Source organism: Felis catus, chromosome D2 (assembly GCF_018350175.1).
Source record: "Felis catus isolate Fca126 chromosome D2, F.catus_Fca126_mat1.0, whole genome shotgun sequence".
Lineage (NCBI taxonomy): Eukaryota > Metazoa > Chordata > Mammalia > Carnivora > Felidae > Felis > Felis catus.
In genome coordinates, this window is record NC_058378.1 from 36,150,190 (window position 1) to 36,174,308 (window position 24,119).

General features: G+C 41.9%; 1 protein-coding gene across 11 annotated transcripts in view; it reads left to right on the forward strand.

Moving 5' to 3' along the window:
• Positions 1–24,119, forward strand: part of LRMDA (leucine rich melanocyte differentiation associated) — a 1,041,237-nt gene that overhangs the window by 414,990 nt on the left and 602,128 nt on the right. For 4 of the 11 annotated variants that reach the window (XM_045041006.1, XM_045041007.1, XM_045041008.1 and 1 more), the window contains one exon: positions 4,857–4,923. The exons of the other annotated variants lie outside the window; for them this stretch is intronic. In XM_045041006.1, the coding sequence (XP_044896941.1) occupies positions 4,883–4,923 (41 nt within the window). In that variant the 5' untranslated portion in view covers positions 4,857–4,882. The remainder of the gene's footprint in view (positions 1–4,856; positions 4,924–24,119) is intronic. 11 annotated transcript variants of the gene reach the window in all.

Consider the following 24,119-nt stretch of genomic DNA (forward strand, 5'->3'; position numbering starts at 1 on the left):
GTCATGATCTCGCAGTTTATGGGTTTGAGCCCTGCATTGGGATCTGTGCTGACAGCTCAGAGCCTGGAGCCTGCTTTACATTCTGTGTCTCCCTCTCTCTGCCCCTCCCCTGCTTGTGCTCTGTCTCTGTCTCTCTCAAAGATAAATAAACATTAAAAAAAATAAGTGTAATGCTGTAAATTTTCATGTGTGAGTGGGTTCTGATGTTGGGGTTAGTTGCTGCTAGATGATTTATGAATCTAAATAACCCAGTTTGAGAAGTAAACAATACAGAGTTGAACATGATGTTATAAAACAGGAAGGAGCAATTATTCCCTAGGATATTGACTACTGAATATATAGATTTTCTGGGTTGTGTCCTTGAAAGCAACCAAGTCTGTAATTTCACAGGGATTCTATGGACTATTCCATACTGTAGGGATGAGAAGATGTACTAATCCCCTGGATACCTCCAGCATTGCCTAATCCCAGCAAGTGACCTCGTTAGGTTGTGGCATCTTCCTACCCGTAATCGTATGATTCTGCTTGCTATGGAAGAGAGGGGTCAGGGAAGAAAACAGCTTTTGGTTTTCCTGAACTGCTTCTGGAAATCTATGAAGCCCTGGCCAGTGTTATGTGCTCCAGGACAAAGCAAGACCTCTGTGGTGACTCCTCCCCTACAGTGGATGTCATGTATGTTTTTGTTGGTCCTGTTTTTGCCTGGCTTCACTTTTAGTATTATTGTTATATGATGCAGGCAAGCAATAAAGATTTGTTGGTTGTTGGAAATGCAGTAAGGGTGGGAGAGGAGCCCCTCTGAGTTAGGTGCTCTAGTATCTGTTAGATTTTCTTCTGTTTCTGAGGTTTGTAGAGGTTAAGCTAGGTCCTGACCATCTGCACAACTGTGTCCTCCTGGAATGAAACATTTATCACTCACGGTTTATGGGTTTTAGAACATTCGTTTTTTTCTTGGGTGATGTTCCCTTGTGTGGTGCATAATCAGGGTGACCATATGTCCTGATGTCCTGATTTCCCTTGGATAGTCTCAATTTATGCCTGTTTTTCCTGGTATAATTATTAATTGCACTCTTTCCCCCCGCCTTTCACTCTCAGAACTATCCAGATTTAGATGATCACCCTCTATGTAATACTTGAGAGGAATGTTTATGTTTGTTGCCCCAGTGCCACAGAGACAGTGACATATTGAGATATAGCCAAGGCTTTGGAAATATGCAGACTTTGAAGTTATTCCCTAGCATATGACCTTGGGCAAGTTAACTTCACTGAGCCTATGTTTCTATATCTATAAAATGAGGGTCGTTGTGCATCCCTCACAGATTTGTGCTGAAGATGAAATAAAATATGTAATGAACCTAGCTAATTTCTGGGTAGATAGGTAGAGGCTAAACAGTTACAAGCCAAGAAACCTGGTGAAGGGGCAGAGGCTTTGCCATGTTTCTGAACCCGTCTTTGACATTGATGCAAACAGTTAAGTCAGCATCAGCCTGGCGTAACAAAGAGAAAGAAAATATTCCCCCTGCCACTTTAGTGTGGAAAAAAATGCGAGGAAAGATCTTCTCCCCAAAGGCTCTTGGAATGCCCCATAAAAAGAGAGGCAAAAAGATAGTCACATACGAGAGAGAAGCTGAATTTGCTCTTCAGTCAAACAAAGGATTGATTTAGCATCTAGCAAAAGGAGCAGGATGCTGACAGGAGATGCAATAAATGGCTTTGCCTTTCAAATGTTAATATGGTGGTGAAAATAATGCTTTGTTCTTGAAGCCTCTGTCTCTTTATCTGTGAAATGGGAATAAAAAGATTGGAGGAAGAATTAAATTGGGTCATAAATGTAAAGGAGTGCTGCAGAGTGCTGGGCACATGTGAGAAATCATATTTTTCTTGTTTATATGGAGCTAAGGTAACCACACAACCTGAACACTAGCCCAGGGGTAAAATGACCATACAAAGCGATACCATTCCACATCGTAAGATTCACAAGTCTTTAAAGCAATACTCACTCATACCTTGTTCTTTCTCTGTGAAGTTGCAGGAGGGCACACACAACTCTGTTTAGCTGGCCCAAGAGGAATTGGCATTTTTTAAAAGCAATCTGTGTGGCTTTATGGAGATTATTATTCCCTTTCACGTTTTTAATTAGAGCAAAAAGAGGTTTATTTTTCTCAGGATTCCCAGTCTCTATGGCTCAAAGTCTGTAGAAGAAGGTTATTGAGTGCCCGTGGCCAGGCCTGGCTGTCTGCTGTGACTGGCTCTGTGCGACTCCTTTCTTTTGGAGGGGGGGTGGTGAGGGACACGCAGTCTGAGGCCCCTGTGACTACCCACTAACAGTACCCTAGCCCCTCTGTCCACTCCACAGAGGCAGGCATCAATGTGGACCTTGCCTTACTTCAGTAAATGGCAGTGTGTAGCTCACACTGGGCCAGGTGAAAAAAGCTCATGCCTTTCAGGAGCTCTTCATAAGAGAAGATGAAACATACCAATGCCGGTCCATATATTCTTTTGATACCTGTGGAAACCTTCCTTCTAATGCCACAGTGCTGACAACGCATAAGCCTCTCTACCCAAACTAGAATAGTGTTTTGCTTCTCACTTCCCCCCATTATAACCTCCCTTTTCTTTTCTTTTCTCTTTCCTTTCCTTTCCTTTCCTTTCCTTTCCTTTCCTTTCCTTTCCTTTCCTTTCCTTTCCTTTCCTTTCCTTTCCTTTCCTTTCCTTTTTTCTCTTTTCTTTTTTCTTTTTCTCTCCTCTCCTCTTTCCCCTTCCTCCTTCCCCTCCCCCTCTCCTCTTCTCCCTTCTCCTCTCTCCTCTCCCCTCTCCTCTCCTCTTCTACCTTCTCTTCTCCCCTCTCCTCTTCTCCCCTCTCCTCTTCTCCCCTCTCCTCTCCCTTCTCCCTTCTTTTCCTTTCTTTTTTATAAATTTCAGAAGAGACTGTGAGCACTTTGGAGAATTTTCTGGGGGAGGGTTGTTCTGCCATGTCTTTTTATTTGTTGAAAATGAAATTTTAATTACACAAGTACACTACTGTCCATACTCCTAACTGCTCAGGCTGTGTCCACTTTAGCTGCCTCTAACCCTCACCTCCGCTCTTTTTTAGAGCCAACCATATTAGAAGTTGGCTATGTTTGCTTATCTTCTTTCTATGAACTTAAACACTCATACACATAGATTTATATATACAAATACTAAAGAATTTATGGTACTGTGTAAGTTCAGCTGCTTGCTGTTTTCACTCAGTGGTATGTCTCTGATAACTTTCCATGTCAGTACCTATAGACATACAATACTTGGGCTTTTCAATTTGAGTGCAATATTCCATAGTATGGATATGCCCAGTTTATTTGGCCATTAGTTTTTTGATAGACATGTTGGTTGTTAGTCATTCCTCCTTGTCACATCAGTAAATGTCTTTGTTATGGGCTTTGTGTCCATGTGCAAGTGTTTCTCTTGGGTATATTTTAAGATGTGAACTTGCTTAATTCATGGTGTATGCATATTTTAAATTGTAATGCATGCTGTAAAATTTTTCTCCACAATGATTTTATCAATATTCGTTCTTACCAGTGATGTGTGGAAAGAATATCATTTGATCCATTCTCCTGCCAGCGTTTGGTATTAGCACACTTTGAAAATTATTGCAATCTATTGGCATATTCTCCTGCCATTTAAAATGTTTCACTTTCCTGCCAAGTTCAAGAATCATTTCATGTATTTATTATCTGTTTTTTTCTATTTTGAATTGCCTGTGTATATCATTTGCCCATTTTTTTCTATTGCCTTGTGTGACTTTTACTTAATGATTTCTAGTAAGTCTTTATATATTCAGGCATTCTTGGCCTCAGTCTCTCATATATTGCAAATATTTTCTTCCATTCTATTGTCTTTCAAATTTATGGTGCTTTTTTAAATTACATACAGGTTTTTAATTACGACGTCAAATTAACAACTCTTTTCTTTATATGCTATATGTGTCTTGGGTCTGACCAGGAGTCTCATCCTTAGGCCGTAAACATTTTCTCCTATGTTTCTTCTAAAACTCTGTTTTAATTTTGCTTTTTAGGTCTTGATCCACTGGACTTCTTTGTGTGTGAATGCTTTCATGTTGAGATAAAAAATTACGGATATATATCCCCAATCCATTTGTTTTTTAGGCCATTTGCTAACCATTTTGAACCACTATTTTTATCACATACAAAATTTCTAATTAGACTGTCTATTCTATTCACTGATCTATTTGTCTATTTGCTTTGCTATTGGAAATGTTAAAACAAATAGTGTGTAACCTAAGCAGTGTTTGAATAACCTTGCAAGCCTGAGAGGTCACCTTGTGAAACCTCGTTGTCAACCATAATGTGTTCTCTAAAGCCTGCAGACTATGTTAGGTTCCCGTGTTCTTGGAAAGCTAGATCGTTATGGTATTCTTAAATATTCTTTCAAAGGTCACTGTGGGGTACTTGCGTGGCTCAGTAAGTTAAGTGTCTGATTCTTGATTTTGGCTTATATCATGATCTCACAGTTTGTGAATTGGAGTGCTGTGCTGTTAGCATGGGGCTTGCTTAGGATTCTCTCTCTCTCTCTCTCTCTCTCTCTCTCTCTCTCTCTCTCTCTCTCTCTCTTCCTCCCCTGTTTATGTGTACATGCTTTCTCTGCCTCAAAATAAATATGTAAAAAAACATTAAAAAAAACTCACTGTTGTGTGGCCCATCTTATCACTAATGTTGGGAGAGTTCTCACAGATTTTAACTGAGGTGTAAGAATCAGTGTGAGTTTTGGCAGAGGGATGCCCATCAGGTCATACAAGTTCTAATTTTAATTTTCCCACATGCTCTTTGGCCATAGATCACTCACCCTTCCTCTTACAGGCTGGGGAAGAAGTTGGACTGAGTGGATGACTTGTGCCCTGACACTTACTCACTGTGGGGATTTAAGGTAAAGTGTTTAACTTCTTTATCTCCTCAGTTAGTAAGGATATTATTGTCTACCTCTCAGGATGATTTTATGGAATCTTGATACAAATAATGTACAAGGGAGCATTTGCTAACTGCACAACACTACAACAACTAGCACTACATACTAATGGGTACAGGCTTTGTTTTCATTTTGGTCCAATGAAGATAATAAATCTTTGTCTCACCTACCTCAGAGAGCTGTTCCGAGCATCACATGGGATGTGCTTTGATAAAATTGAAAATGCCACACAAATTATTTATTGCTGATGAATCCCAACAGGTGGACTGGAATTGGCAAATATTAACCAAGCCCATGGGGTTATTGCAGTGAAAGAGGGTCATATTAATAGGATATCCTCGGGGGAGAATTGTTGGAGCAAGATTTATGGGGGCCCTTAAGTCTTTACCCACTTGAGTGAAAAAAGGTATAGTGTCGGTCTTTTAAGAGGGTTCAGACAGTCTTTTAAGTGTGAATAACAGGCAGAATGAGTGCTATATGGAGTTCTTGTGCTAAGGAATCAAGGACCAGAGTGGGGCTTGTGGCATGTTCCCTTGTGTTACCAGTGGCCATGTGAAGTTTTAGTTTTAAAAAATGGGAGTTTGATCTTTATTTGTCTATAAATTGTGGAGTGCCTCTCTCTTTCTTGCCATGCTTTGCCCAGCTTTCATATGGAATCCAAACCGCCAGGACTTAAGCAATAATTGGAATACTAGGTCATTGAATATTAAAGTGGAAGACTAGAAAATGAATAAAAAAAAACAATAATAGGGCTTGTCATTATAATGGCACCAGTATTTTTCCCCTCTGGGGGGAAATAATGCTAGTTGTGTTGAACTATTACTTTGGTGACCCCAAATAAACTACACCTCCCAGTGTTCACACCTCTGTGTAGTTCCCATCCACACTGGCTCTGAACTTGGCCAATGTAAGCAGAAACTTACGAAGTGGTTGGGCTGGTCTCCTTGGAATGCTTGCTCACAGAATCCACCTGCCAGGTAAAGAAGCTCAAGCTAGACATGTAGAGAGAGAGAGAGAGATGTCATAGCCCCCAGTCATTGGCCCACATTCCTGACATGTGAATGAAGTCATCTTGGACATTCCGTCTGCTGCCACCATCTGACAGTGAACGCATGAAGGACTTAAAGTGAGATCAGTAGAACTACCCCGGGGGAGCCCTTATTAACGCACAGAGTTACAGGCAAATTAACTTGCTTAAATCTAGTATGTTTGTTGTATAGCAATAGATAAGTGAAGCGCAGTGTTGAAACGCATGCACCTACACTAAACTTGGTTTAATGGATGAGCGTTAACTGGTTTTTCTTATCTGAGGAGTTGGCATTTTTAGACTTTGGTTCAGCCTATTTTATCAGAAGACACTTAACTCTTACTTACCTCCTTGATTTCCTCCTCCCTTGAGGTGAGATGTTGCATTTGGGGTCTGTCCAGTTCTATACAGAAAAGATGGTGGAAGAAGGAATTGTCCCTTTCCCAGTGAGGCCTTTTCCCTTCCCATCAGGTTTCCTAGATCAGGGCCCATGGGAGGAGGTAGCTAGGTAAGGATATTTATTTCTGCAGCTTGAGTCCACGGGGAAACCTGGAAGAATTTATAAATCCATCATTTCAAGTCATTAGGCGGCATGTTGGTCAGTACAGGAGACTCTCTTCTCATTAATTCAGAGGAGATTTACTTGTGTCACCCTCATTAGTATTTATGGGATTTATCCACATCAATCGCTAGTGCATTAACAGGGAAATAACTAAACCTCCCAGGGTTTGTTGGCGCTAATAAAATGAGCTGGAAGTTCCAGAAATCACCATGATCAGAAGTATTATAAACCAGGGCCTGTAATTGATCCTTTCAAAGTGCCCTCAGGATGTTTTCCTCCCTGCTTCCCTTCCAGTGCCATTTGCACATGAGTGTGGTATCTAAGACCTTCTGTCCAAATTTACAGTAGGGCCCATTTCTTACCATGCACCCATGTGGGACAACCCAATGGAGTGTTGAAAATATTGTCAAACCAGAACATCTAGGTAAACGAAGAGTTAAATTTCTTATAATTCTTTTTGTTTGGTCCTGGCTTATAAAAAAAAAAAGGAAAACACCCTGCATGTAAATATATTTTTTATGTATTCTGAACATAAAGATAGCTCTGTCCTACCATATTGATTTATTAGATTCTCTGACATTTTAGTTGTGGTCGTTATGTTATATTTATGAGATGAATGTTGGATTCCCTCATTATGTTATCCTCATTTATTTTACATACTTTTATGGCTGGTTGTGCATCGCTTTACAGTTAAAGCTTTATTGCAGCTGTTAGCGTTGGGGGGAGGGGAAGGCAAGTAGTTATTGATCAGAATTTACATGTTTACTGTTGTAATCATGATTTATTTAATCTGTTTGCACATATAAATATAAGCCCACTCTCAGAAATAAAAAATATATACTGTATCTATATTTTAGCAGCATTCTTGTCACCCATACCCTTTGGAGTGGAGAAGTTGGGAATGATCCAGTGTTGCATGGACTGGTATTTTCCTTACAGTTCTTTGGTGAAGAGTGTGGCTTTTGGAGCCAGACTGTTGTGGTTCAGATCTCAGCTGTGCTTCTTACTACCATGTGGCCTCGTTCAAAGTATTTACCTCTCTGTGCTTCCATTTTGTCACCTGTAAAATGAGAATGATATTAGTACTTTGCTCTAAGATTGTTGTGAGAATTAAAAGACTAACATTGGCAAAACGCTTAGAATGAGCTTTAGATAGAGAATTTGCTTATTTAATGCTAGTCACTGGAACTCCAATGAGTAGGTGGTGGGGTAGTATATTGGGAAGGCCAGGTGACTCTCAGGTGGGAGCTCTGACTTCCATTTTGGTCTAGCAGGGCAAAGACACTTAGAAGGTGTGCCCTAGCCAGGAAAGAGAAGGATGCCTCGAGGTCTAAAAGTTGGTGCTGAAAAGTCTATTTTTTCCCATATGTTATCTTAAAAGGTGTTTTCACCTCTGCTGTAAGCTAGTGTTGAAGGATTATTTTTGCTTTGCCACTTTGCCTCACCCTTCTCATCTGTCATTTGGGTTTATATACGTGTTGAGAGCATGATGATATTATACTGATGTGGTCACTGGATTAAAGTCAAAGACATTCTATAGCCCCAAGTATGCCACTGACTAGCCTTATTATGTGGGCAAAAGACTTAATTTATGAAGAGGGGCAAAGTCCTTACCTGCTTTATAGAGTTATATTGAGAATCTGATGAAGTGATGTTAGTCACATAACTTCAGATACTCTGGAGTGCTAATGTATACTTTAGGGGGGAGTACTGGTAATGCAACCTCACAAAGGTTTACGGAGATGAGATGCTGCAACAGATGTGAAAAGGCTCTGACAGAAGCAGGATGTGCTTTCTGAACATGGAGGACATGGTGAAGACTCACCTCTGACCTCCTGATGCTCTGGGTGGGAGTCCCACCTTCTGCTGAGAGCTGGGGTCCTAGAGGAACGCAGGCCCCCTGGGACCTTGGTTCCAATGAGTTTTACCCCTTATTCAAGTCCTGTGCTACAATTGGGCCATATCCTTAGAAAAAACATTAGTCTTGTCCGTGTCATTTCTTTATTATTTATTTGTTGGGTACAAGGTTGTGTATCTGTCCCCACCGTTTCATGTAGGCCATGCACGCTGCCCTGCTAACCAGCAACTCAGCATTTACACTTTATACCTGCCAATTTGGCAGTGATTCTTGGAAATAATTTACTTTTATCATCTTGCTTCAGAGTTTCAAAAAATAATCCATCTAGCAGAGCAGTTTATCCTTTCTATATATTCATTTTTGTTTTGAGGCTTTTTAGACCTAATGGTTTTTAATCAGACTTCGAGGCCACTCATCATAATTAGGTTTAGAGTTATGAGTTATGTACACTTCACCATTACATCACACCTCCCTGGGATAGGTGAGTGAATTAGAGATTATCGCAGGATTTCCAGGGCCTTTCAGGATGATTTACAACATTTAAAGAAAAATCTCCAGTTTGTCCCTTGGCTTAACACACTTCTAGGAAAACCTGGGTGTTTTTTTTTTTCCTTTTACCTCTTTCTGAAAATGGTTTTGCTTGTCAAATTATCGCCCCAATCACTTGGCCTCCGATATGTTATGTTAGCTAAGTTTTAAGAAAAAAAATTAATCAAAATTAAATCTCAAAAATATTAAGCTGAGCAAAATAAGTCACGCACAAATAAGTATTTACTCTCTGATTTCATTTACATGACATTCTAGAACTAATCTGGGGTGATAAAATCAGAGAAGTAGTTGTTTCTTGGAGAGCCTGAGATAATTTGGAGAGATGTGGAAATTAGAAACGTCCTAGGTCATGATTCAGGTAGTTAAACTTAGGTGCATACATTTTGTCAAAACGGATTGAATTGTACATTTGAGGTCTATGCATTTCACTCTGCAAATAGATCTCAATAAAAATGTAGAAAAAATAATTATGAATTACCTGTTCATTACACATCGTTTTAGATGCTCCTTTAACAATGTTTTAATGCTGTGGTAATTTTGAGGCAATATGATGTCTTTTGCCCATCCCTTCATACTAGGGCTTGAAGAAAAGATGTTCTACCACACTACCACTTCTAAGTCATTGAAGGTTTGGGTGAAATGTGTTTGTCAGCTCTGTTAGCCAAGGATAGTCAAAGTGGGTACCTGCTGTCTGGATTAGCTTTTATAGAGAGCCATTATTCATTCTAAAAATGTTCCCTTCTTCTGCCACTTGACTTATATGGGGGAACAATCTCTTGGCTAATTTTTTTTTTTTGGTGCATACTTCTGAAATACAAATCCACTTTTTCTAATGAATCATTATCATGTACTACCATCAAAGGTTATTCACTGAAAGCTCAGGAAAAAAAAAAGCAATGAAAACTAATTTTGATTGTTAATGGAAATGTATTTTTAGTCTTAAAGAGCTTCCCTCAGCAATAATTATAGTTATGCCTCTTGGGTGTTTTTGGACTTTTAAATTTACATTTAGTAGCTCCTTTTCATTTAGCAGTTAATCTTTTAACGGAGCTCGGCAAATTTGTTCTTCAGTCTCGTGTTAGAGGATTGACGGAGATTTTATTTCTTCTCTTCTCCTCTTCAGCTTTTGCCCCTCTTTACTGTGCTTGCAAGCGCCCGCACGGCACTCATTCTTGTGTTTCTGCTGCGTCCTGGTGCGAATGTGACCTGGGCAGGAAAAGGCCAGCGGGCAAAGTCTGGAGACAGACCCCGGGCTTTCCTGCAGCCAGTGGGCATCTCTGGCAGAGCTAGCTGCCTCTGCCCCATGCAGCACAGCACCGTGGCACAGAAAGTGAGCTCACAGAGTGGGTTTGTGGCATGTGGGCAAAGCGTGACGTTGTGGCCCGAGGCTCAGAAAACACACAGCCAGCTTGTAAGGGGACTGGCTTGCAGCAGCCTGCCTCCTGCTTCAGGCCCGAAGTGTCAGTAGGCAAATAGGGAGATTTAAAACAACAAGATGCAAAGGTTTTGTAGTAACCGAGTTTGCTTGCTGGTTTGGCAGATTCTTTACAGATTTCAGAGAGAGACAAAGGTAGCTTAAAGGATGTGGACAGGGAAGGGGTTCTGGCAGGAAGTTTGCTGAGGTTCCTCCCTCTTATTAAAAGAAGACAATGTTCGGTGTGATTAGAGAAAGCTCAGGCCACCAATGAGAGTCCTGCTCCTGGTAAAAACTGACCTCCCCCACGAAACGAGAGAGCAGTCAGACATTTGGGTATTTGCAAAGCAGCGCTGAACATTCGGGAACAGTTAAAATTAATCCTGTGTACTGCAGCTCCCGAGAAAGAAAGCCAGCCCCACATGTCAATAAATCTAGATCTGTTTGAAGCAAACGTCACTAAATCTTCGTCTTGACTGTTTGCTGGTGGTGTCAAGAGCTGCCCTGGAAGATGAATTTGAGGGGAGGATGAAAAAGGAACCATATTAAACTGCAGCTCTGATAAGTTTAGTTAAGAGGCAGGAGATGTGTCCTTGCCGTGACATTCAGTGGCTGATATTTGTTTCCCTTTAAATAATATGCTGTACATCTGTGAGAATGATGGTTTAGGGCTGGCGACATTGCATCTCCTCCAAGGTTACTGCCTTCTGGACAGGCAGTCTCTCTCCTTTCTTTCTCCATCCCACACCCTGTCAATAAATATCCACTTGTCTGAGGAAGTGAGATACTGATTTTAGAGCTGACACCAGAGCATCTTCATTGCAAGTAGCAACGAGGCTCTATCCATGTGAACGTGGAGGGGGATGGGTAAGAGAAATTAAAGGGACTGTCAGAAGCAGCTTTAGTCATGAAACTGTCACATGAACCCCAACAACACCCAGTGGGGAGGTACCAGCAGTTTGAGAATTTCCCCCTCAAAACCCTGTTTTCACAAGTGAGACGTGTAATAACTGGGAACTTTGGAACTTTTGGTTCTATTGTCTCCTGCAATCCCCCTTGTTTTATCCTTACTGTAGCTTCAGACCTATGACAGAACAGCAGTCGGCAAACTTCTTCTGGAAAGATCCGTACGGCCATAGTAAATATGTTTTGCTTTGCAGGCCTTACAGTCTCTGTTGTAATTACTCAGCACAGAAACCGACAAGTCTGTTCATAAATGAGTGGCTTTGTCTTTGTTCAGTGTCATTGTGGACCCTGAAAGTTGAATCTCATGTAATTTCCCATGTCATTATTATTTAGCTTCCCTCACCCTCCCCCTGCCAGCATTTAAAAATATAAAAACCAAGCTGTACAAAAACAGGTAGTGGGCAGGAGTTGGCCCTGGACCATGGTTTGCCCCCCCTCTGACTTAAGATTTTGGTTTGTCATCCTACGTTCTCTTTGCCAGTGCACAAAGTTGGTGGCTGTTCCTTTTGGCAGGAGGACATTGCCAACCTGAAGATTAAACCCATGGCCGTATTGAACCAAGTGATTACCACGTATCCCCTGCTTTTCCAAACCTTGCATTATATACCACTTCGCTTTTACACAAGACCTTTGTTGGTATCAGTTTCTGCTAATGGAAAGAAATCCAAAGAAGATTTTCACCTTTACGAAGAAAGGCAAAAGGTGAAAACATCGTTCAGCAGTTCTGCGGTGAGCCTGTGGAGGCAGCACATACCTCTTGCAGTAAGAGAGGCACAGCCAAGCTCCTTGCCCCAGACTATACTCAGCATCTCAGCCTGCAGCCTCCCTAGCTTTGGGCTGTGTTGTAAGCGTCTCTCCTTTATTTGGATTTATCATGTGCATCCATTAGCAAGAAGTGTCAGAAGGTACCAGGAAAACCTGAGTGGTTGTTTCTCGGGTCTGGGAAATCTTTCCATATAAATTAATAGTAATTGTGCTGTACCATTTTGGTTTATGAAAGTGTTCATAGGAATGCTATACTTTTGGGTAACAGGGAAAATCTGTAATAGGTATGGATAAAAAAACATGACAGGGCTCTGAAGCAGGCAACCCACTTTCCCACACCAGTCCTCCCTTATCAGTTACTAGCCGTGTAACCTCACGTTGGTCACTTAACCTCTCTAGGCCCTGGTTTTCTTTTTTTCCTTTTAATGCAACAGGCAAAATTATCCTCGCCTTACTTACCTGACATGACTATCATATAGACCAAAGAGTTAAGAGAAATGAGAGATTTTCATAAACAATAAATATGAATGTAAGCCTTTGGTGTTATTCTCACTGCCTCACCACTGTCGGTTCTTTTCAGTAACTATGATTATTGTTCATATTAAAGGATTATATGTCCTGTATTTCAGCTGCAAAAACAGAATCAGAATTTGAACTCTACAAGGAAGATAATATTTCTCGTTAACTTGGACTCTGATGGCTGGGTATTTCTGAGCCTCGCCTAGTGGCTTTTTGGTTTTTGCTCCCAGTGCCTCCAGGTGCTCGCCCTAAATGAAACAATCGTGTGCCCTCTGACCCTTGCCACTGCTCAGAAAGCCTTGCCTCCTCTCTGTGGATCCAGTCCCCGCTAGCCTTCAAGGCCCACCCGAAGTGCCACGTTATCCAGGAGGTCCCCCCTTGGCTCTTCAACCCACACAATATTGTCCTGTGTAAATGACTTGAGTCTACCCCCAGAACCACAGCCCTGGAAAGGTATCCTGTTCTCCAAAATCTGTTAAGAAAAGAAGATACCATCAAAAGATGGAAGTTGCAGGTCAGTTAAGCAGGATGTTTTTTGAGTTTCATTGAAGTGATTTACTACTGCCCAGTGGGAGAAAGACTCAGATATGTGATAAGGGGACGGTCTAGAGAAGTGACTCTGACAGGTGACATCACACAACTTTTCTCCAGCTACAGTATTCCATCTGTGTAGGCTGTTATATATTTAAAGCATTTTAATGTCCACTAGGTGTTTTTGATCGTTGTTATAAACCTTTGAAGTACATGAAACAATATTCGAATTCCCATTTGACCCTGAGGAAGCTGAGGCCCAGAGACATTCATTTTCCTGTTCTAGTATCATGCAGATGGCTAATAGTGACAATGGGAGTGAAATGTAGCCCTGGTTACTATACTCCCCCCCCCCAACTCCCTGCCCCGAGCTTTGAACCCCAAGCTTCTATAAGCCCAGGTCATGGGTTCTTGCTATATCCCATATTCAAATTCTTGAGGGTAAAAACATGTTTATATATGGATATATCAAACTGGCTGTTTTTAAGTATATCGGCTTGTCTTATCCTCCCTTCCCAGAATGCATTGGTAGAGCAGGTTTTTGAGCATGAGAGTCTGTTATCACATATTTTCAGCTTCTATTCTGCTCATACCTCCATTATGTAAATATGTATAGAGTGTTGGCTTATTTATTCAGTCTGCAGTGGGGAGACCCGGTGTATTACTGATTCCTGGGCTGTACTCCTTGGCCTAAACACCTTCAGTAGCTCCTCATTGCTCACCTAATGAAGTGTGAACTCTTTGGGTTGGCATTTTAGGTTCTCAGTAATCTGGTTCCAGCCTGCCTTTCCCGCCTCACTTTCCCTCTCAGAGGAAGCTGTCTGCCTCTCTCTTGCCCAGCTCACTCCCTCATCCTGTGCCCTTCTCCCTCATCTAGGATGGGGATCTGCCAGTTTTCCCCATTTTCCATTTAGCTTCAACTTTCCCTCTCCAGAGATAGTTTCCTATTCGCCTGTCATGATGCATGTATTGTCCCTACTCTTTTTTTTAAGTTGAGAGAGAGAGAGAAAGAGATGGGGGGGGGGGGCAAAGGGAAAGTGAGAATCCAAGGGATTCTGTGCTGATAACACAGAGCCACAGAGCGTGGCTCGATCCCACGAACCGTGACATCATAACCTGAGCCGAAATGAAGGACACTCAATGGACTTGAGCCACCTGGACGCCCCATCTTGACTCTTAAAAACAAGCACAGAAACAAATTTTTGATCCTAATTCTCTCTCATGCTGTTGTCTTCTCTCTTCTTCATTTATTTGAAGCATCTAATAGCGTCTGTCACCTGTAGGTTATAACTAAGGTGATAACTAAGCTCTAAGGTCCTAAGGTAGGGCCACACTATCACCTGAAAGCAATATCTGGCCCCAGCATTGGTTTTTGTAGGGCTCATGGACCAAGAATGGTTTTTCATTTTTTAAAGGTGGAAAGCATTTTATTTTACTATTTCTTTTTAGGTTGAAAACACTTTAAAAAGAATAATTCTTAACAAATGAAAAATACATGAAATCAAATTTAAGTGTCCATAAATAAAACTTTGTTGGCACACAGCTGTGCCATTCATTTTGGTATTGTTGATGGCTGCTTTGGTGCTACGGTAGCAGAGTTGAGTAGTTGCAAGAACCACGTGGCTCTTCATGGTAAAAGCTTGCTGACCCCTGTCCTAAGGCACTGATAGTCACTTCTGTGCATTTAGAAGGGTGCTAGTTAGGTACCGCCTTTGGGAGAATTGAGAAAATAGTCACAGAAAGCACATCATGTGATTCAGGTGGAGAACAACCCCCCCCCCCCCCCCTCGCCGTCATTGAAAAGAACTGACTCTCTCCTTTATTCCTTAAACTTTTATCAAACAGGTCCTGGAGCTAGCCTACCTCTCTGCTGTACTGTGTCCTTTGAAGCCCTCCGGTGACTTCTCAGTCACGATGTTCAGTGGGCAGCTCTAGCTCTTTATAATTTCATCCTCTTTCACCCTATTGACCAGTCTCTCATTCCTGAAATTCTGTTTTCTGTTTATGTTGATGCTGTGACCTCTGCTTTTCTGTATCATTGTCTGTCTTCCCTTTCCATTCATTAAATGTACAGGTTTCTTTAGTTTCTAAGCTTTGTTTTTTTTTCCTCTTTCCTACGTATAGTCTTTTTAGAAAAACTGTGACTATAGCTATTATCTCTCTGCTGACAATTTCCAGTTCGCTCTCTCCAAAACTCTAGTCATATATTTCTGTGTTCCTCCTAGGCATCGTCTTCTCTTAGCTGTTCTCTCGTTCACTTACCTCCTTTCCATGGTGCCATCACGGGTATTTAGAGCCTCAGTTATCTATGATGTATCTCCTTAGCTACACACAGTTCATCAGTTGCTTAATCCTTGATGATGATTTCAATATCCATCCCTTCTCACCAGTCTTGCCTCCTTTATTCAGCTCCCTATCATCTTTCTCTTTTCTAGGCTAGACAATGACTGTTTCTCCTGGCCCTTTCCCTTCTATCCTCCCCTGCCTGCAGGCTGCTGCTTGATTCTAGCAGACACTTTTGGGGCCCCCATCCCAACTCCTCAAGCCACTGTGGTTTCAGTCACGGCCATAGTGCACAGTTCCACGTGAGCTCAGACTCTTGTTGACTGTGTCTCTCACCTCACGTTAATATGTGAATCTTTCCATTTTTTGCCTAAGGACCTTCCCTGGAGCCATGAGCTTCTGTGCCTAAGCTAAGCTCAGCTTGGACGTGCAAGGAAGCCGGTGGCCCCCACAGGGGCAGCCCTCAGTCACTGGGGAACTAAAGCTGATAGTAAGTGCCCAGCCTCTTGTCTTTCACACAGACCATTCTGGGAGGGCTGCTATGTGATTTTTAGGCATACTCGAGGAGGCTCGGTCATGCCCTGTTGCCAAGAGCAGTGACCTTGATAATGTACCCCAGCATTGGATTTTCCTCTTCCCCTGATCCCTCTGGGATCATCTCCCAAATAAACCCCCTGCATCCATGTGCTCATCTCAGGTTCTGCTTTGAGAGGGATTCAAACTAAGATCATTTTTCTAAAAGCTGCCGCCAGACATCTTCAGTGGTTTCGCAAGCCTTCACAACATAAGACTGTTGGTGCTCTGAAATCCTCAGCTCTCCAGTTGTGATAGTAGCCTATCTTTCCAGTATTTTCTTATTCACCCTTTTCCTTTGCTGCAGTCAGACTGAGTTCCTTAAGGCAGAGACTGTGTCTTATTCATCTTTGTTTCCATTATTTTGCTCAATATCCAAGATAGTTGGAAGGTAACTATAAATGTATATTTTTAGTGAGTGAGTGAATGAATGTGTTTATACTCATTTGTTGATCCTTCAAGGTTCTTCTCCTCCTCATTGCTTCTCAGTGACCTTTCCGTCCACTAAAATTATAAAACACTGCATCTATACCGCTGTATGGTCCTTTTTGCTTTCTACTTGGTATTTATTTACAAGTCTTATCCACTAAAATGCAAATTCCTTGAGGGAAGTGATCTTTATTTTTCTTTATATTTCCCCACAGAGCTTATGGGAACATGGATAATCAATGAATGTTGGTGAATGACTCACTACTTTTTTGGCATCCTAGGTCGTTTTGATTTGTTCTGTTCTCTAATCTCCAGACATGTCCCATGTTTTCTTATTCCCATGAATTGAGGCTACTTATGCCTCTTTTGCTTTTCATACATGCTTCTTACACTGTTTATCTAGCGGAAAGTCTATCTATCCTTCAAAACCTAGCTTAAATATCTTTCTCATAAAGTCTTTCCAAACCCACCCCGTTAAGCCTCCTCCCCTGCCTTCCTGTATGTTATGCATTTGTGTTATTTTGCTTTAAGTAGCATAATTTGATTTGGTTTATGTTCCTTCCTTGTAGGAGATGGTAAGCACTTTCAGGGCAAGACTGGTTTTACTTCTCCCTTGTATCCATTAGCTTGCTCTGCACTCTGTGATCAATAAATATCTGTTGGAATGAATTAATTTGAATAGCTTAAATTATACCATCATGGCTTTTCATTCCCACGATCTTAATGGGTACCCTCTGACCTATCTCTGTGAATTTTTTTGAGTTTCATTTTGGTAATGGAAGAAATATCAAGCAGAAGGAAAGATATATATCTGGAGCCAGTCAGCATGATCTACTGTGTTTGAATGTGAATATTTGAACATAACTTATAAGAATGCCATTTCAATTATTTGTAAAATATTTAAATAGTATAATCCAATTTACATTCTATCATTTCCAACAGCTGTAAAATTTACTTTACACCAAAGTTAGCTCAATCACTTTAATTCAGTCTGGAAAAACAGTACAAATGAAAGCTTAATTTGTATTTAATCTCCCCTTTTGTTTCTACATTATTGCCGTCGAATCATTCCTTTTAGTGATTGAGATTTAAACCAGAGAGAGAGGAAAAAGTCATGATGAAATATTTGAGAAGAATATAACCCATAATGAAAAGTTTGGAGTAAATGTTTAAAAATTCCAACTGGCTTTGTTCCTGGGGTTTCAATTCACAGCATTGTCTTTGTTATAAGCCCGTGGCATGAGATGTGTAGGTTACTTTGTCAGAATCCTAGGACTGTGACTCTCTGGCATTTAGAACCAGGTGATTCACTTGGAGCAGGTTACATTTATACCCTGTATATGAAGATTGGCAGGGAATACAAATGTGAGTAATTATTATTTAGTGTGTTGATCATGCTCATATCTTCCTAAATGGCTTTATGATCATTTTGGTGAGTTTTTCTCTCTGAGCCCTGGCAGTCTTCCAGCTTATGTCAAAAGCAGGGAATAGCAGCGAGGAGAAAACTGTGGCAAAATTATGACTAACCACGACTTTCCTGTCCTCCAGATCTGGTGTGTGGATGGGAGGCAGTAGGTCTAGGGAAGGGGCAGAATGACCAAGCGGCATGTTTGTGTTTAGAACAAAGCAACCCTTTGTTGTTTCTCTGCCTTCCAGTTGGCAGCATTCATGGAAGTATTGTAGAGACCCATATATGCCCTCACTGGACCTCTCTCTCATCCCCATGCTCGCTGTACCCTCTTACACCCAATAAGCCTCCTTAAGACTAAAAGGTGTTTGCATGAAGAGAAAAATGTGGATAAATTGAACTGATCAGTAAGAATGAAATAACTGAGTAAAGGAAGGAGGAAAGAAGGCGTTGAAGTTCATTGATAGCCAAGAAGCATTACAGGAGACAATCGCATGTTACACATTCGAAAAACTATTCCAGAAGAATGGAAGTGATCTCACAGGCCTAGACTCTGAAAGACAGAAAAACTGAAAAGGAGTTCGATGTAGTTCCATTACAAACACTGTCAGAAAAGAGGAAACAGTATCTAGACACCTGCATCACTATGTGGGATAAGATTTTTAAATGGGGCAGACTTGTCAGGGAAAAATGAATTATATTGATAAAGCATGCTCCTCTCTATTATGTCAGATGATTCTCAAAGCAACTGTCATTTTGGTCCAACATGGAGTAGTGACTCTACAGCTGAGGTAACTGAGGCCCAGAAGTTTGAGCAATTTGTCTAAGGTCACACTGCTAATAAAAGGTGGAGTTAAGTGTCAAACAGACCTAGGTATTTTGTTACCAGAATTGAATGCTTTTTTCCTCAATACTGTGATGTACAATGTTGACAAAACTTTTTAAGTTTTTTAATGTTTATTTTTATTTTTGTGAGAGAGGGACAGAGTGCGAGTGGGGGAGGGTCAGAGAGAGAGGGAGATAGAGAATCTGAAGCAGGCTCCAGGCTCTAAGCTGGAGAGCCTGATGCGGGGCTCGAACCCATGAATTGTGAGATCATGACTTGGACCAAAGTCAGACACTCAACTGACTGAGCCACCCAGGTGCCCGGCAAAACTTTTAATAGTAGTGTCAGATGATCAAAATCACCTGGTGAACTGAGGTTTGTAAAATATAGGTAGTAATGACAGAAGGTAAATGATGGAAGGTTCATTCTGCTCCACTCAGTGTGGTGAGTGGGCAGACACAACTACTTCATTCACATTTTGGCTTCGATTTTTTCTACCAGTTCAGTTCCGTGAGCCCAAGGCTGCCATGTGCCATACCTGTGTGTGCATATGGAGGTAGGCAGGGAGTATAATTCTGAACATTTATTCAACATCAGTTCCACATGTACCTAGAAGTTTTGCCATGCCAGTATCAACCATCTACCACCCCAGTCACCTTGGACAATGGTGACGTGCATGTTGCGTCCAGATTCACTTAACATCCTTATGTGTTTTAGAGAGGGTTGGGAGAGTGGTGGTTACCCCAGCCTGTTGGTTAAGAGGAGGGCAGTGAGGAGGCCACTACTGCCTCTCCAAACTCTTCCATGATTATTTTGGTGGAATTTTTCAAGGTGTAGTCTATATATAAATGAATCTTTACCTTTTTGGAGCTGTTGGTTTAGCAAAGAAAACAGTGGACACTTTCATAGTCAAATTAGTAATGGAGGAGTTCGGGGAAGGACAAGAGGTTCAGCCTCTGGAGAAAAGGCAGAGGGTCATTTCTTTCTGGGGAAGAGCAAGGCTTAATGGGGAGGAGCAAGTGGACCCTGGTGGTGATACATGATGCCTGAAGAGAAGTGGGCGCAGTGGAGCCTGGACTCAGCCCGGGGAAGGTCTTGCAGGGGCAGGCTAAGAACTTGGAATTCTGTGCTGTAAAGCCTTCCTTGGCAGGGGTGGGGGCAGGCAATGAAGGTTGCTTTCTGTTTGTTTTCATTTTTAAGTGTGAATGAGATACTTAGATTATATTTTAGAAACATCACCCAGGGAGTGATTTTGAAGAGTACACCAGAAGGGAAAGAAGGCTGGAGATAGGGGCAGTGATGAAGCCAGAAGTTGGATGGGGGTTGGGGGAGGGATATGGAGGAAGAGAGAAAAGGAGAAGACGAGAAAGGGTAAGCTGTGTACCACAGTGTCAGAAAGAAGGTCTTGAGAGGGGGCTTCTTGTAGGAACTATCCTGAGGTAGATGCAGCCATAAGCAATAAATAAGTGAATAATCAAAATAAGAAGCAGTAATAACACCACCCGCCATGCCTGCACCCCATGCCAAAGTGGTGAGAGTACTTACCTTATAGATGCCTATGTAAGAGGCTGTAGATCCCAGATCTTCCCCTTACAAGTGTATAGTCATGGGCCTGAAGTGTGGCCTAGGGATCTGCATTTTGATAATCACTGGGGGTTCTGGGGCACTTGATGTTCCCTTTTGGCTCTGACCTCTGGCAAGGATGAACTCCTCCTCATGTCCTTTTCTACATCACTTTCCCAGGACATCATGATGCAACTACCATACATGTGAGCTTCCTGTATGTCTGGCACTTTGCAAAGCACTCCATAAGCATCTGTCCTTTAAATGTATACATCTGTCTTTTCCAAACTTTCAAGAGTATCACAATCAGTTGTGTTTCTCATTCAGGTCTGGGGTGGAGGCTAAAAACTTGCATTTCTAATAAGTTCCCTGGTGACTTTGGTGCCGCTGGCCACACTTAAGAACCATATACTCTACAACAAGGACAGGGGCATGCATTGTTAACATGTCTTACTTGTGAGCAAACCCAAGGCTTGCCTCGGATGAGTAATTTTCCTGGGGTGGTTCTAGACAGACTAGAACCTATGTCTGTCTGACTCTCTTGTTCATATTCTTTGCCATGAGGTCCACCTTCTATCGTGCAAGGCCAGGACTGGTGGAACTCATTACCTGCTGGGCTTGCAGTCCCCTTTCCTCACTGAGGGAAATTGATTTTCTTGTTACTGCTTCCTGAATCTCTTCCTGTAACGTGGAGTCTTGTGCAGGGGGCTGGCATCATGCCTGGGCAGAGGATGCATCTGCTTTCTTGCTGTAATTTAGACATCCTCCAAAACAGCCCCCTGAACCATGATGTTTCCCTTACCAGAGGTGGCATAAGTTTAAGTTAAGTTTCTGTTACGAGGTTGTTTCCTGGTTAGTTTGTGAGCTCCTGGAGAGCATGGATCACATCCTATTTGCATTTATAGCTCTCATACTCAATGCAGTGCTAGGTTAATGGGAAATGGGCAGTAAGTTGAGTGGATGAATGAGTGAATGAAATATATTACTTAGATAATATAAATAATTAGACCCATTAACTGGTTTTAGATTAGTCTAACAGGCAAACTGGCTTAGAGAGTAATAGAATGGGTAAGTTTTAAATACTTGGAGGTAGTAGAATAGGGAGAAAGTACTACTTGGTCAGAGGAAAACTCAGAACCTTCCACAATTAGCAGAAATCTGTTGAAGGGGAGGGGCTGATGATTCAACTGCCCTGATTTTCCGTGTTGGATGCAGCCACACTGGTCCCTGGGATAAGTTGTTTTCTCACTGTGTGCTGGCACAGCTGAGCCAGACTGGACCAATTCTTGGGGATAACACAGAGATATCAAGGGAGTACCAGGAGTTGAGTACTGGCTTGCAGAGCCCAGAGTTCTGATTGTGCCTTGACCAGCCTCCTCTCAGGGCTGTGAACACTGTCAAGTTTCTTTCAGTCCACTTGGGTCCTCACTTGCAGTTTTTGCTTTCCGTAATTCACAGCATGGAAGCAGCACCCTCCTAGATGCTTGGTACCTTATGAATCCAAGCCAGGGAGGTATTTTTCTCATGCTTACCTAGGACTCTATTGGATCTTGCTGCTCACCCGGACACATACCTGTTTCCCCAGGTGACTACTAACAGTGATAACCTTCGTATCATCAGGTGAATGCTCAATCCCCTCCCCACTGAGATGTCACATTATGGCTACCCTTCACAATATCCTACTATGGTGGTAGTGGCCATCTTGTGACTTGAGTCATGCGAGGTGTCCGGTGGTGTGAAGACAGGGTTGGCATTTTCTCATGAAGGTCTGTGAGCACAGAGTGAAGTGTGAGGCACTGGGACAGAACTCCTGAACTCCAACTTGGCTTCTGTAGAATCTTGCTTCCCCTAGGTCCGCTTGCAGATTCTTTTACCCTTGGAAATTTTCTCTTCCCACCACTGTGTTCCCACCACGCAGTAAGGGTAACAACACTTTAATTATCAGCCACCTCGAGCTCTGGGACCTGCATCAGCAGTCTGGCATTCACCTGGTCATTACCGCCTCGGATTCTAAATAACATGGTTGAGCTGATGGAAAATGCCAGTGAAGTCCCTATAGATGTCACTGCTTGTGGCTGCACTGATATATACGTGCCTGTTTCCAGTGGAATATAAAGTCTGTAGGAGCAGATTCGGAGGAGTTGGAGGACATCCGGGGCCTCCTGCCCTTTTGTTGGTCATTTTCACATAAGGGCATGTGGTTTGGGTGCCTGGAGGTTGTTAAGAGAAACCACTGGACTTAGGAATTTTGGGGGGGACGGGCTTTATTTATCTTTTCCCTGTTTGGTGATTCTCAACTCTGAATGTACCTTTTTGTATCCACATGCCATGTTGATTTACTTTTTCCATTTCTTGGAATGATGCAAAATGTCTTGGTTACGAAGAATATGGGACTGTATTTTCTGTATTTTCTTTATTGAGTATCAGAAAGTTACTTCAACCAACAACTTGTTTGCCATTCATCCTTATAATGTCCTCTTTTGATTAGCTGCTTCTACACATGTGGTTCTTAAGAGAAATACAATATTTCCATGAAGCTAGCAGTGTTCCTGTAGATTTGTGCAGCATGTATACTGTTTCAGCCGATTAAAAATTAAAAAGAAATCATTGGTGTTTGTCACCCTGATTCGTTTGTTTGCATGTCACCAGTGTCCAGCGAATACTATGCATTTCTTCTAGTCATTGTTAAAACCCTATGTATGGAAATAGTGTTTATACCAGCAGCTGTTACAAATCTGGGGCTATGGATTAATGTCAGCCTCTGAATGTAGAGTGCTTTAGTTAATTCCACCCAAGGACAGATGATATCATCTAGGAAGAAGGAATATATTAGAAACTGTCAGCCAGAAGGTAGTAAAAGGAGGTGATATGTTATAAGGAGTACTAAAAGGTCATTCAAAGAAGAGATATTGCTAATAACTCAATTAAAATTTTCACGCTGACATTTTACAAATTTCTGTGGAAGCCCTAAAACATTTTCAAAGCTAGCTAAATTCATACCCTAGATTGGAAAAACAGGGGTCAAATAGGATTCACACAATTCCTTTGTGAGGTGAACAAATTGGGATAATCTCCTTTTCCAGGAAATTGTGGCCAACTAATTCAATGCAATTCCTTTGATATCTAGTCGAGAGAGAGAGGTATTTTGCAAGTACATCTCTCTTCATTGGGGATTGTACCCTTTCCTCTCCTAGGCTTTGGGGCAGGGCAACCAAGTCATTTTGGCTCTTGACTTTCAGGAAATTATTCTTTGCCAGCCTGGTGCCTCATTATAGTTATTTTATGTATTTTGCTTCCTGGAAAACAAACAACAATCTGTCTTCTTCCTGGCAGCCAGGTAGCACAACAAAGAGTGTGGATAAAAGTTGGACTTGCACTTGTGGAGTAGAACTGCTTCCAGACCAGGTGATAAGATACAGCTGCCATGGCTCCACAGTCAGGCTGTCAGGACAGACAACACGGGAATGGCAGGGTTTGAGAAAGGTCACCTCACCCAATTGCCCACTGTCCTGTTGGAAAGGGGTGACTTATTCGTGAAGATGTTCTCACCTAAAGTCTACCTGGCTTTTCCTGGTGGCTATTTCTAGTGTTCAGTCACTGTTGGGGTCTCTCACTTCTTCCTGTCCAATGAATGTGAACATAGTTCTTTTCTTGGTGTCATTTCCATAGTCGCGGAGAGGAAGTGATGGGTATGGATAACGTATCATTGTTTTAGCTGTCTGTTGTGTGCTCGATGCTAGCGGTTTGGTGGTAGGAAAAGTAAACACGGCTGCTGTCCTCATGGAGCTTACGGTCCGGTGGAGGTGAAGGTCATCAAATAATCACACATGCGATCACTGAGAAACACATGTTCACTCACACCTGGGGCAGGGGTTGGGAAGGAA